Source organism: Synchiropus splendidus, chromosome 6 (assembly GCF_027744825.2).
Source record: "Synchiropus splendidus isolate RoL2022-P1 chromosome 6, RoL_Sspl_1.0, whole genome shotgun sequence".
In the NCBI taxonomy this organism is placed as follows: Eukaryota; Metazoa; Chordata; class Actinopteri; order Syngnathiformes; family Callionymidae; genus Synchiropus; species Synchiropus splendidus.
The window spans coordinates 11,860,905-11,875,853 of record NC_071339.1 but is presented as its reverse complement, the minus strand read 5'-3'; the positions used below and the strand labels follow the sequence as shown (position 1 = coordinate 11,875,853).

At 41.5% G+C, this 14,949-nt stretch overlaps 1 protein-coding gene across 3 annotated transcripts in view; it reads left to right on the top strand.

The window, feature by feature from the left end:
* The first annotated feature begins 541 nt into the window (after positions 1-541).
* The window catches only part of phf2 (PHD finger protein 2), a 31,359-nt gene continuing 16,951 nt past the window's right edge, over positions 542-14,949 (top strand). The window contains exons 1-4 of one of the 3 annotated variants that reach the window (XM_053868194.1): positions 542-983; positions 13,625-13,710; positions 13,808-13,922; positions 14,191-14,351. In XM_053868194.1, the coding sequence (XP_053724169.1) occupies positions 886-983; positions 13,625-13,710; positions 13,808-13,922; positions 14,191-14,351 (460 nt within the window). In that variant the 5' untranslated portion in view covers positions 542-885. The remainder of the gene's footprint in view (positions 984-13,624; positions 13,711-13,807; positions 13,923-14,190; positions 14,352-14,949) is intronic. The other 2 variants (XM_053868192.1, XM_053868193.1) reach the window with 2 other exon arrangements.

Here is a 14,949-nt window from a genome sequence, read left to right as displayed (position 1 = left end):
CATTTGCGCTGCAAGCGAAGTGTGATTGACTTGGTATTACATCACGATGACGTGTTATCATTCTCAGAAATCCAGTATTTTGGGTTAATCTGGGGCGAAATACCTCAGCAACACTGAAAATAAACCCAGTCAACAGTTCAAGGGGCTGAATCAGATCAGTAGTTCTAAACTTAAGTTTGCATAGTCAATGATAACTTGAATAGTGATTGTGCAATGTTAACATAGGCTTTAATCAAATTATAGTAGAGATTATAACGAAAGTCAAGAAAGTTTTGGGGTTAAAATCTAGCCGTTATTTCAGGATTAATAACATCGTTGGTGGTAGTACATTATTATTGTTGCGTGTGTTTATTTTTTGTTTTAAGTGACGCAGCGTCTCCTGAGATAAATGGTTTTGGGTGTGAATACAATTGACGTGACCCCTTCAGATCTGTATTGCCACCAATTATGTAAGCGAACAAAAGAAGCTGAAAGGGGGAATTGATTCAGGACGTTCATTCATCTGGCTCTAACCTCCCCCCTGACGTAACTGCCACCTTTATTTATTTATTTGCTGATTTATTTATATATTTTTTCTGCTCGCATCGACGTCGAGCGTTCAGTGGGGGCCGGCTGCCGAGCAGTCACCAGGGGGCATGAATCGAGTAATAATAATAATAATGCATTTGAGGAAAAGCCGCACCGACCAGCCTCCGACGCTTCCCCCGCTCCGCGTGCTCGCTAGCTCGGCCGCCGTGTGATCGAGACAGCGCGTCTGAGCTGCATGTGTCCGGCGGGACTGCCCCTGGCTTTTTTTCTGGGGGAAGATCATACTGGATCATATTGTTAGCAGGACGTTGTTCCTCCTGCAGCCCCCCCACCGGTCTATCCCGACGTGAATTGAACATGGCGACTGTACCAGTGTATTGCATCTGCAGGTTACCTTACGACGTGACCCAGTTTATGATCGAATGCGATGCTTGTAAGGACTGGTTCCACGGCAGGTAAGGCCACATTGTTTACCGAGCTGCTGTGTTTTCGCTTGCTACGTGTGCGTGTGTGTGTCTGTGTGTACGCGGCGGTTTGTGGAAACTAAACAAAAATGGCCGAGTGTTTGACAGCTTTGTGGCTCTCGGTCGCCCGTCTACATCCGAGGAGAGGCCGCTTCAGAGGAGCAGAAGAATGAGAAGGCGGAGTTTCAGCCTGCTGGACCCGGGTTGTGACATTTTGCACAAAAAGACGCGGTCTTTATCGTGATTATAAGGCGTTATGCTCTGCAATATCGAGGCGGGCTGCGTCTAAATCCTGGAGTAAAAGCGTCGGTGTGCAGCGCGCCGTGCTCCGCTCTCCAGCGGCTGGAAGGAGCCAACGGCAGCGGGGAAGCCTCCGCTGACTCGTCGCTCGTTTCTCTTTAATACCCAGTCAATTCTCACTTCTAAATGTCTCGGCCTCCTCGCTATATCGCTTGATGAGACCAGTTTGAAAAAGACCCCAGTTGTGCTGCGTGTTTGACACAAATCACGACCCGAGTCGGAGGCTCCTCTTCGGCGGCAGCTATGGCTGACAATAGCCCGGCTCGGGTGTCTACGGCTTCTCCTGGACAACAATGGCAATGATCAGCTCTTGTGCTTATGGTTTGAATATACATTCAACCATGTTCCGCGGAAGGAGGGTGGTGTGTTATGGTACAGCGGGGCAGATCACTTTCTCAGCCGAGCATGAGCTGCAGCAGCGATCCCGCAGGATCCCGGAGATCTCTCCTTGTTGTTGTTGTTGTCGCTCCTGTTACACAACTCCAGCGTCTTCTGTTCGACTGGACGCTGGACGACTTGTCGGGGCAAACGTCGTTTCTTAATAGCATTTCGTTCGGTGTGTAGAGGCTCTTAGAGCTGGAGAGTATTTACGCGCCTGAACATTAACCCTTGCCGCTCCGCTCGCTGCTGCTGCTGCTGAGGACGAACCAGCCTCCCGTCAGCCAGAGGTGTGGAAGTCCTGTTGATGTTCGCTCAAGCGATTTGAAATAGTTACACGCGGGCCTGATCGAAACTGACAACATCTCCATACGACGATACAACTACAACACTGGAGTGTAAACCCAAGTATTATTCCGAAAAATAATCACGGGCCTCATCATTATTATCATGAAACTTTATTTACTCTTTCTATGCAACAGAGAGTGGCAATAACTCCTGTCAGTCAAATGTTGAGGTGAAATAGTCAGAGACTTCTGCTCAAGAAACTGAAGACATAGGTCATAATCTATAGCCAACTATTTCCACTTCAGTTGTACATTACACTTAAAAGAGGGAAATCACAATTGTTTCACCATTGGTTTCCGTCAGTGCACGATTATCCCGATCTCAACCTCCAAAGAGTATTAGTTCATGTGTGTTTTTGATTGGTTGGTCTTTTGAGGATGGTCCTGAACTCAGCCGTGATGCCTTCAAGTGACATAAACAAGCCGTTTGTCAGGCTGCCATCAGCTGTCGATAGCCGCTGGCAGGAGAGGAGGTATTTGGTTGCCCGGTGTGTTAGCTCTGCTTTGAAGGGAGAGTGCAACAGTGACACTGGTCACTGCTGTCACATGACCAACTGGATAAATGGACATCGTTGAATTTTTGATGTTGAAATCTTCAGTGTTCGCATCTGTTCATATCTCAATAGATATACGATATATTGTTCAGCCCTAATATCGATATGAATACAAAGCTGAAAGCAAGACTGAGAAGAAACCAAGCCAACTATTCTTGGGGATGATTTCGATCAGTAGTCATTATTGTCGAATTTCTCATGAAATTTGCATTGTTGATAATCGCATTGTATTTAAGGCAGAAATAATATTGTGAGACACAGCAAATTGATGACCAAACACTTTTAACAGTCCATTTTTAGCTAGCTTCTCAATTCGTTGTTAGCAGTGCACCAATTGTCTTTTTTTTTTTTGACCAATACAGATTTTTGTAGATTAAAAAAATGTATGTATTTTTTTCCGATCACTGAAACGCACAAGTCACTATATTTTTTAAATTAATTATACGAGCCTACCGAATAAGAATAATATTGAACATCGCTTTATAGAAATCATTGCAAAGTTTAATGCAAAATAAATGACGAATTAACAACACAAAAGGCTAAGTGTTTAATATAAAATATTCATGTTTTTGAAATTCCCTTTTTAATGAATAGATCAAACCCACAATGTGAACTTCACTCATCACTTGCTAGATAGCGGAATGCTGCCTTAGAACCTGACAGACCGCTCCTCTTTTCATCGACTACATGTCCAGGGAATGTGTATCTGGGGGTCCAGGTGCGCTGTTAACTGCTGAAAGCCCTGTTTGCTGGTCCAAAATACTAAGCTCCATTAGCATTGGTTTCCCCTCCGGTTAGCTTTCGCTACGTTAGCCTCTCGATAGTGCTCGAATTCGGTGCGGTGATATGGCACTTTCATTGACGTATGAGTATTGCCAAACGACTTCCATCATGGATGGCTGTCTCTTGCTGCACGCCTGAATGCGGGGCTGCAGCATCACAACAAGTAGAGTGACCTTCTGGAGAAATGCCTGTTTTGCTCATTTTTAATCGTGATGTAATAACATTGCTCATCGTGTAGGAATGTAAATAGCATCTTAAATGTAGATATTAAGGATGCACATTCAGAGCAGAGAAGTGGAAATGATTTTGACTTTCTGACCCATGTATCAGATGTTTCTTCTTTATTTGATCAGTGTTGAAGTTTTCGGTTCTTTAAAAGTGTTGGAAAGCGAGAATAGAGTATTCTGTCTAGAACATTCAATGGGATTTTTTGCTTATTGCTTTTATTTGAAGAGCAAAGTCTGAAATGAAAACAGTCCAAATTATTATATTATTTCTTTGACAAACATGTATGTAAATGTGTTCTTGACTATTTTTGCAATATTAAAGACAAAATAGTAAAAAACTGAACCACATTGTATATTTAGTATTCGTTGACTTTTATTGACTTTTATTCGGCTTTTTAATCAGTACATCCCTTGAAGTTAAAAAAAAAATGAATCAGTGTATATTTGTTATTTGATTGGCCGTTGACGGTGATGTCATAAATGCCCACATCGGCCCTGATAAATCAATCGATGCAGCCCTCATCGTTGTTGCAGTCCTAATGTAAACATTAGAGATAGTCCGATCAGGATTTTTGCTGCTGATCACCGATACCGATCAGCCAGAGTGCACAGATCACTGATACCGATCACATGAATTGACATTGGATTTGTAATCAAAACGATGAGACCTTCTGTGTACATGATGTCAAAAAATGAACTTTGAATAATTTTAATTCAGAAACATTTTTAAATATCTCTTCAAAGTAGCAAAAAATAGAAAAACCTATAATTATGCTGTCAAAAGGACAACTGAAAAACATTTAATTAGATGTGAGATGTCGCAGGTGAATCTCTAGAGACTGTGCTATGTCCGTGAAATATTTACATACTGTAGCGGAACTCCGAGACAGGACTGCATTTATGAAAGCTTCGACTCTTGAAGTTTTCAAAAGTTGCAGATTCAGGTGGCTGAGAAACGCTACTCCTGACTCCAAAACAGCGACGGATCCTGTCGTGTCTGTTTCCACATAAACGTCACCTGTGAAAGCTCAGTAAAATTAATAATTATTTCTTATCATTCTGAATGTCGCGCTCGGACCCGCGGGTGTTGCCTGCTGCAGAGGAACCAGCGGTCTCACTTTCATGAGCCCAGAAAACTTTAAATGGCGTGTTTAATTTGAAACTTGACATGACAGATTGAAAGAAGCTTCACGGCAGACATGCCGCTGCTGAGTGAGCAGTGAGTAGCGGACGCATCGCAACCGGCGGGGCTTCATCAGAGCACCGGCTGTCACACGTGATCAGTTGTTGTGATCGGCAGTGACAGGTAGTGATCCGCATTCACCGGTCACGTAGAAATCGGCCGATTATGATCGGTGACCAATCGATCGAAACATCCCATTTTGCATCACATTTTTTAAAAGAAACTATTAGTGCCCGTTTTATCACCAAATGCAAGCGGCAGCAATTGTTAGAGATTAAATTTGCCCATCACACACCAACAGAAACACGAGGAGGTGATAACTTTATGTCATCACCTCCCAGGAAACTCAGAGGAGTGATGTTCCCGCAGTCCCTGGAGTATGCATTTAAAGAATCCTTGTCTCCGCTCATTACCCTGTCACCTTTTTGACAGCTTACCATTTGCTGGCTTCTGCAATGAGCAGCTGTACTAATCTACCTGCTACTTCAGCTGTAACTGATGCATCCGGATCCAATGTGGAGACAGAACTATGCACTCCTGGCCCACATGATTCCTGGCGGAGCTCCTTCCATGATATCTAAAAGAGATGTGAGCCAGCTGTGGACTAGCTAGCTCGATTGCTTCATCTCAGAATAGAGGAATACATCTATGATTTCATAATGCTGATTCATGCTCATACAACGGCGGGCTGCCAGTCTGAAGCCAAAAGGTTCTGTTTATATCTCTGTGTTATAAATACGTTTTCAAATGTTTTGCTAGTGCAGGCTTAACTGGTTCTACGTTTGCAAAGCAGTCAGATTTTTCACTCAAAGAGTGAGAATTGCAGATGGAGGACGCACAGAATCACCAATAGATATTGTAAATGTTTCCTTTCCAGTTTGCTGAACTGCAGAGGCATCGTGATCAATAGCAGCCATGAATGATTGTCATCTACTCACCTTGTCCTCAGGAGACTTAAAGTTCGTCGAGACCTCTGGTTGTGACTCAGATGTAGGCCTGAACATTTTGCCGTGCAATAGGATGCCATTTCTGTATCACTAGGACATAAGTAAAACATTTTTCAAAATCCAGAGATTCTATGACAATAATCATATTTAGCTAAATTCAGGTATTGTGTACAGACATGTATCAAAGTTATCATTTTATGAAATTTAAAATGAAACTTTAAATTTCATTGACTGAATTTACTGAAAAAATTATGAGTTTGCTCATATCTGGAGAGTGCTTCGCATCTTCGTGACGACCTGCACGGTTTCTTGATGCAGAAATACATAGTTGATGGAGTAACCAGGGACACATTATATTATTGATATGTTTTAGTGTTTTTGGCAGACCACCACGTCTGTTCACAACAGCCTCATTATTGCTGCTCATTATAATGAAAGAGTATCAAGCGCGGCCAGCTCCATTGTCGCAGTGACGATTCAGTGTTAAGTGTGAGTCAAAGTCGGCATACGTTGTTGAACTTTGAAAATGTGCTGGAGTCACTTTGCTTTTCAAAAATTGCCTCCGTCTCGGAGGGATCCATTGCACTCCATATTAACACACAGTTTACACGGAAAGAAATACAAGCCCTGTGTAAAGAGTGTTGGCGGTCGGGGGTGCCTCGTGCCCCTGTGACCAGGGTTGGGTTTATACATTTTTGGGCTGCAGAGCTTCGATCCTTTCTCTGATATTATTGAAGTGAATAATAATACAACGTCAGGTTTCTCAATCTTGTGGCCCGCCACTAGGTGTCCAAGTATAGCTTGCGTGTGGCTCCAACAGTCTGTCCAATGTGCGATGGTGAGAATACCCTGTAAAGTAAATTCCTATGGGCGGATTATAATTTTGATTGTGTTTAATACACGAATATGTTATAGGGGCACATACCTCATTGATATATTTTCATTTTTCTATTGCAAGTGTGGTGAAAAGACTCATAGCTACAATGGTGCCCGTTTGTACATGTCATCAAGTTTCCAGCCGTGCATGATGCATACTGGCCAGGTTTAACCTCGAAAGCAAGATCTTTTACTCATGTTGCAAAACCACCAGATCACCCAGACATTTGAACACATTCAAATATTACTTAATGTGATAAAACAATGACCCATCAATGCAGAAAAAAGCATTCTAACTTAAGGGCAAGGCAGCTGTTCAGCCCCTCAGATCGTTGACCAACATGATATTCAAGGTTGGCACCGTGGGCGTGATGCACATTTGTGGTGATGACTTGTTATCGTGTAACACATGATGTTTGAAGCCAACTTTGTCTCAGCTGTTTGGTGCTTGTGGTCCATTTATTGGTTTTCAACAGGTTTGTATTTCAAGATTTCTAATGCATAGATGTAGATAGAGTACCTTCCTGTCAGTTATCTAAATTATTTATTTACATGCCAAAGAATAACAAAATCATCTGTGATGAGTGCAAAAACCACAACACCCCTCCATCCCTGCGGTGTGGGGGCCAGCTTCACCAAGACTTTGCCGCTGGTGCTCTTCAGGTCAATCGAGTTGAGACCCTGTACTACATGTTTACATGGTTTGAAAAACATTGCCAATAAAAGGTTTCATGATAAATCGGAGTCACAATATTGGCAGAATATATGTGTCATAGGTGTGAAACCCTATCGTTGTTTCGTTGTCCTGACAGGCTTTCTTTGCGTCATGTACAGTGCTATGCTGTCTTGCGCAGACATGGTTGTGTCTATGTGAAAGTGTCTGTTTGGTACCTGTCCAGCTTGCTTCCCTAGAAAAGAAAGCCGCCCGAGAAATTCTGCTGATGCTTTTGTGATTCACGAAGACTCTTCATGTGAATGGAGGGAAATGGAGTGAGAATAAGATCATTTTATTGTATGAGCATTTCAAAATGAATATAAACAGCAGGAATATGAAAATAAGGCTTACCAGGCAGCCTGTGATCTCAACCCCTTTCAGAGCCACCTGCTCATATCATTTTCATCCAGCTTCATGTTGGGCTGATTCTATTTAGAATGGGTGTTTAAAACTCTACCCCCCTCTCAGCAACTTACAACCCACCTCTTTCCCTGCACAGTTATTAATCCTCCGACTTAATCAGCCAACAGTTGTTGGGATTGCTTATTTTCATAGCCCTGGTTCATTTGAGTCATCAAAATATCATTTTATGTTTGTGCTCCTCACACCTGTCTGTTTAGTGAGACAGGGTGCTGTCTGTGGTGCAGCACTGTGGGGTGGCGGTTCGTGCTGTTAGTGCTGCCACTGCACTGTAACAGGTAAAAGAGTTTCCTCTGGACTCACCTCAAGGTTCCACCAAAATTATAATACTGAACTGTCTGCAGACGCACGTGTGCAAACTCACTTGAAGACACCCTAACATTTTTTAATACACTTACATTGCTGATCAATCAATGGTAGCTACTGGCAACCACAGGTATGAACCAGAAAGAAATATTCCTTTCCCTGCTTCCATATCGTGTTTTATGACTTTTAGGCTGTGACATCTCCTATTGTAGCAACTGAATGTATATGGCAGCTACATTTTTAGCAGTGCACTGATCTGCATTTTTTTGGCCGATACCGATTGCTGATATTTTTCGCCGATACCGATTTTTGCCAATTGTTTTTTGTTTTGTTAACTTTTTTCCTCCTCAACTAAAACTGAACAATGAAGAGATAAAACCCCCTATGTAAACTTCACTTCCTCCTCTTTTCGTCAAGTACATGTCCTGGGAATGGGAATCTTGGATCAAAGCGTGCTATTAGCTGCTGTTAGCGCACCTCCAGTCTTCATCATCAGAATTGCTGATCATCCATAACAATAAACTCCATTGACAATGGTTTCGCCTGTGGTTAGCTTTGGTTAGCAGTCATTCATTAGCCTCATGATAGCACTCAAATTCTGGACGGTGATTTGAGGCCAGCTTTTGTGTTTTAATGTCTCTGTGGGTGCACACGTTGCGATCAGCAATACAGCAATAATACATGATTTATCATATATATATATAGCATCTTATCAAAATAAAAATAAATATAATTTTGATCGGCCAATCATGATGACGTCATAAATGCTCCTAGTAAATTCTCCTATTGTTTGAAGATCAGAGAACAACAACGACTAGTTGACATACTTGACTAGAATCGACTTAAATTAGTCGCCAACTGGTTCCGGGACCACCAAGACCCTAAACCATTTCACAAAGGATGTGTCACAGGTCACATACCTTTTACACCACATTTTGAGCAATTATAACGGAAATATAAAGTTTTAAAATTGCATTTTAAATGCTACATATGCCTTCAAACTTTATTCTACACATACATTGTGATCTTCCAGCTTCTGTTGTTGCTGCCATGCACCTTGTGGTCTGCTGTGTGCTTACGCTTTGCTGGCTTTGCACTCTAGTGCTATGTGATAGGTGTGTGGCCGAAGCCCTGTACCTCAGCGGTCTAGTCAGTGCACTTGTACCGTTACACCCCTATTTTACAGTGTGGCTAATAAATCACTTGCAATGCATTAGTGACTCAAGCATCAGTTTCCTGGCGGCGTCCTCTTCTGCGTCCCCATTAGGGTACACTGATCACAGACACACACTCACAGCACAGGCAGCGCTATTGCTACAAACGGGCGTCAGTTCGGGACCATCAACAAAGTTAAAGCGGTCAAAGTATATGGCAAGGAAAAACAGGCGTTTTAGGAGTGAGACTTGTGAAAAGTTTTTTCACCACTCTAACAAACTGTCTAATTGACAGTTTGTATAATAATTTTGAGAATAGAACTTAACAAAATGATAATTTATTCACATGTTTTCTAATGTTCCTTCAGTAGCATCTAGGAAATGTGTCCAGAACGGTCCATAGTTGAAGTAAACTGTCAAGGGACATGAGGATACAGCAGTCAGACAGGCTCATTTTAACCCCTAAATAAAGCTGTGTGTCCTGCAAATATTGTACTTTCCACAGCAGTTGGACTGTTTTTGTGAATAGCAACATAATAATGGAGTTTTTTCTTGCTTGCTATTAGTTGTTCCTATAGCTCCCTCTACTGCCGGATCTTGTGCATTTTATTGTCAAGATCTGGATTGTCGTGGTTTGTTTGTTTTGGAGCTAGTGCTTTGCAGTGTCGCCAGTGTTTTTCCTTACTCTATCCAAATACAAGTCCTGAACTGAGGTCAGGGTGGTGCAAATAACTCACAGTCTGAAGCCCAGAACTAACTGGATGATGGACGTGTCAAAATGAACCAGCGGGTCCAGGGGCAGGTTGTGTTTTGGCGATGAGCTTGATCTGTTTTGTGAAACTACTCAGCAGCTCCGATAGATTAAACACAGTAAGACACCTTAATAAATATTAGTTTCATTTTGTCTATCAATTGAAGCAATGTTATTCATGACTATAGCAAAAGTCAAACGTCAACAAAGAAGGATGCAGTATAACAAATTCTGAATCATCTTGTTATAAAATGTATGCATATCAAAGAACATCTATATCATGAAGGTTATGATTAGTAGAACAAGGCATGACAGATTTTATTTTTATTATTTGTTTTAGGTTATGCTTTTAAATGCTCAGCGGAAAGGTTAAACCGCTCTTCAGTGTTGCTAACGCACGCTCTTTTTAAAGTGTTGCAGTGGAAGCCTGGAGTCAGTTGCTTGAATGTTGAGCCACACAGTTAAATCCTTCTAATGGTTGAGTGGAGAGAGGAGCCTCTGGGGTTTGTCGTGTGCAGTGACTAAAAGATACTTGATTGCTGCTCTGAAAGTGCAAGAACAGTCACCAGTTCATGGATCTCAACCAGACTGCTGTTAAAGCACCAGTTTTCATGTCATCAATATCGGATCTGATGTGTTTGATCTATCTCTCCCATCTCTGGCTCCTGGTGACATGGATTTCTGTCTCATATATATGTGCATGCTTCCGAGAGATGTCTTCATCCTCTGTGCCAAACTCTGGAGCCATTATACCGTAGCATTGCAATTATATTGCTGTTGTTTGGTGTCCATTCGTTCATGCTTTGCTACTATTTACCCACGTTTGTTCAGCACAACTTATAGTAACATCACTTTTATTTGATTTATTTAATGAAATTACATGCTCATTTGCAGGTTTGTGGTTTATAAAGTGGCGGGTTGAATTTAAAATCATCCAAAAGATGCTACCTGTCATCTTTTCACTGGATCAAGTACAAATGAAAATGCACAAACCACAGAAATTCATGTCTGAAGAGGTAAGACTATCTGTGTAATGACCTTAGCTGTGAGTGAAAGGTTCTTGGTTCACTGCAGAGGTAGGGCTTGTGAAGAAGACAAATGATTTCTGTAAGCCACTCACTCTTCTTGTCTTCAGTGAATGCCAGTGGGCTCAGTAGTAAAGCTGTGGAGTTCCCAACGGGGAGGGCTGCAGGGGGAGTTCTGGGAAACTCCCAGTTCATTGAGTTTGGGCTTGCTGTTTCCAAATAGGAGGGATTTACTCATGCAAGCAGAGGTTTGCTGTCATCATGTCAAAACAAGGCAAATTAGCTGTCTGTTAGCTTGTTGGTTTTATGTGTTTTTCCTCTTGCTTACAGTTTCTTTCTCTGCTCAACCTGTCATACTTTGATGGTAAACTTAAATAGGAGCTGACATTTGTGTTGAAACACTTGAACCATTAAGACATCTTTTTTTTGCATTAAAGGATCAAAAATTAACAAGGCTAAACAGACGTTAGAGTCAGATTTGTGTTACTGTAAAATCCATTTTATTTGTGAAAAATTGTAGCTACTGACACTGAGCTATTTTGGCATGAAATTTGCATAAACAAATTTCAGAAAATCTATTTGTTAAAAATGTCTCCAGAAAGGGGTGGGCACTAGGGCAAAAACATTTAATGATTTATTTATTTTCAATAACTGTTGTAAAAAACTGTTGTAACATGCAAGTTCCTGGTCAGTGTGCATCCTAAAGGGAAGAAAAATCTGAGAATTTAGGCCAACAAACAGATGAAAGCCTGAAATCTGTTGATGGAATTTAGTAAAATATCAATGAAGACATGACTGTTTGTTTTCCTCCACACAATCACTCTAACAGGATTTAAGTGAGACACGAGTTAAACACTAAGTAGATTATTGAAAGGTCAAGTGAAAATGCAAGTGAATCTGCTGACAAAGCTTTTACATTCATTGCCTCTTAACAACAATTCTTCCTGTCTTCACATTTTGGACCGTATTTATTTGGTTCTGCTTTGGTTCTTTAGTTATTAGCCAATGAAGAAAACTTTGATAGTCTGCGAGTGTCAATAAAGTTTTGGAGTGAGACGTCAGGTTAGCAGTTAGCTCTGTTAGCACTGCGGAGCAGGCGTACCAGGTACCAGGTCCTCCAAGGAACACTCCCATCATTCTGTCATGCGGGTGTGTGGTCAAGTTAGAGGCACAACAGGTTTATAAACAAACAATTCAAAGTTGCACATTTGACCAGCTTCTTTCAGAGAGAGTGAGCAGTGCATCTATGCATCTATGCATCAGCATAGATCTATAGTGTATAGAAAGAATGTGACTGAATCCTTGTGATCTCTTCACGTTGGTGATGGTCAACACGTTCATGATTTAATGTCATCATATCGCCCACCTCTATCTCAAATGAGGTGAAACTGGATTTCATGGATTTCCCACGACGCACATGACAGTCTTTCTGCTGCTGTAAAGCAAGTGTGCATGTACCAGAGTTCAGTCCAGTGTTCTCCTTTGTTTGTTATCAGATGAGATGTCTGTTTATGAAAGAAGCAGGATGCAATATACCTTTCATTCAACCCAAGGCTGATCAACTGATGCATTCATTCGTGAGGGTAATTACATGAGTGTCTTATGTTCCTGCCTCATGATGAGACTGTCAGCCTCTTAAACCAATTCATTTGACAATAAACAGGACAACAACTCCTGTAGTGAGTTGAAACAAGAATCCAACACAAGAATACGACATACTGATTTACAGCTGCACCTTTTGTGTCACATAATCTTACCTGTCAGTATTCTGCCAAATAGCATCAGACTTGCTCCTCCATTGAATACTTATTCTTCTTTTTTAAATTTTTTTTCTTCTTCTATTGGTTAAATCGTTCAACAGGAGACTGGTTTCCTCTTTAGAGTGAGGAGCTCAGTTGATGAAGCAATTGATTTGTCTATGGCATCTGGAAACTATGCGTTCCTGTCTGCTTTCTTTGGTGGTTGCTGGTCGTCTTGGCTAGCCGACACAGTAATATTGAGGTCTTCGTCGCTGCCGATGAAGAGGGTGTTTACAGATTGTGTATCTTTTTCATCCATTGGTCGGGGATGTCTTATGCTTAGAGCGAGCGACTCTATTTCCACCGACCTGTTACGTCTTTTCTAATGTAATAGCAATGGAGGGATGATTGTCATTCAATGGTTCTTGTGGTGAGTCATCACTGGTGCTGAAACCACACTGTAAACTGCTGCCGTTAAAACATGAAATGGTTTTACATCAAGACGGTGAAGTGGGAGGAGGTCATTTATAGTCTGTCGGTGTGTTTTTTTAATTTTAGTAGATAACAAATTGCAATAACAAAGCAAAAAAAAAAAAAAATCACACACCTCATATTTCTGCGCACAAACTCTAATCTCCCACACCATTATTTCACTTGCTGTGGTGCGCGCCCCAGTAAGGTTATGTGTTCCAAATAAACCAATATATCTACATAGTTTCATTTTCATAGCAGGCATTTTCTAAAAAGTATATAGACCAAAACATTTGAATAGGAGTGCCCTGGCATCTGTCACACACATAGATTACCTTTTAAATAGAGAGGTAAATGGGTGACTGAATAAGACGATTTGAAATGATCAAATGTTACTGCAACATCTTTTGTTAAGTCTGTATCATATAAAGCATTTCTTTATCCCTGTGATTGCAGTTGCGTTGGTGTGGATGAAGATGATGCTCCAGATATTGACATCTATCACTGTCCCAACTGTGAGAAGACGCATGGCAAATCCACCTGTAAGATTTCACGGAAAATGTTTAAGTTAAATCTCTTGCCATGCCTTTTCTGATGTGAAAGTGTTCATTGTGTGTAACTTTTGTTTTATCCCTGCAGTAAAAAAGAAAAAGAATTGGAACAAACATGACACGGGGCAGAGCACAGACATCAAAGCTGTTCAGAATGGAAGTCAGGTTTTCATAAAGGAGCTCCGCAGCAGGACGTTTCCAAGGTGACCACTCTGTGATGGGTCTGCAGAGTCTAACATTGGCTGTCACACAAACTCAATTATGTCCTCTGTTCCTGTACATCGCTAGATGGCAGTGTCAATCTACTGTACTGTTTTTATTTTCTTTCCTTCCAGATGTCAGTCCAGTGTCACAATAACTATATTTGTTACTTAAATTACTTCTAGTAGTTGGCGCTGGTTGCCTTTACCAGTTCTTTTTACCTGTTCTGTGCGTTGGCTGTGTGTCACTGATTCTGGTTGTGTTCAACAGTGCGGACGACATAGTGGTGAAGCTGAGTGGCACTCAGCTGACTCTGGACTACCTGGAGGAAAATGGCTTTAATGAGCCAATCCTGGTCCAGAAGAAGGAGGGATTGGGGATGTCCATGCCAGCCCCCACCTTCTACATCAGTGATGTAGAGAACTACGTTGGTAAGACACTAAGACTGGAGCAGTTGATCACCTCTGCTCCTACCCATCTGTGACATTCCAGTTAAACATGTTGTGATCAATGTACTGGAGTTATACGCACTGTACATTACTTCTATTAATGATGTACTATAGGGCTGGGTATGGATATACACAGCTGGATATACACAGAACACAAAATGTGGCTGCACAGCAAGGAGCACCTTTCAGAGCCTCTGTATTAATTTGCATATTGTAAAGAGGCCTGCAACGATGTATCCCAAAAAGGTATTTTGAGCACACGCATTGAGTGCTATGACGCGTCCTGATGTGGTTGAGACTGAAGAACAATTATTGCATCTTCGAAAGTGACACTCCTCCTAGCTGTTGAAAAACAACTCGATTTCGAGCACATCAACAAATATTACTTGGGCTGTGTATTGGCAGGTACAGTAACTTGTGATACAATAATTGCGGTGTTGTTACAGCAGTATATTGATATTAGAGGCATCATTTTAAGGGGGGGGGGGATCAGGTCTTGTGGCGTGTTTTATTTTAACATTTCCTTTCTGTTTAGGGGAGCGATTCATTCCTCTGTTGGAGTGTGAAACTTCTTACTGGA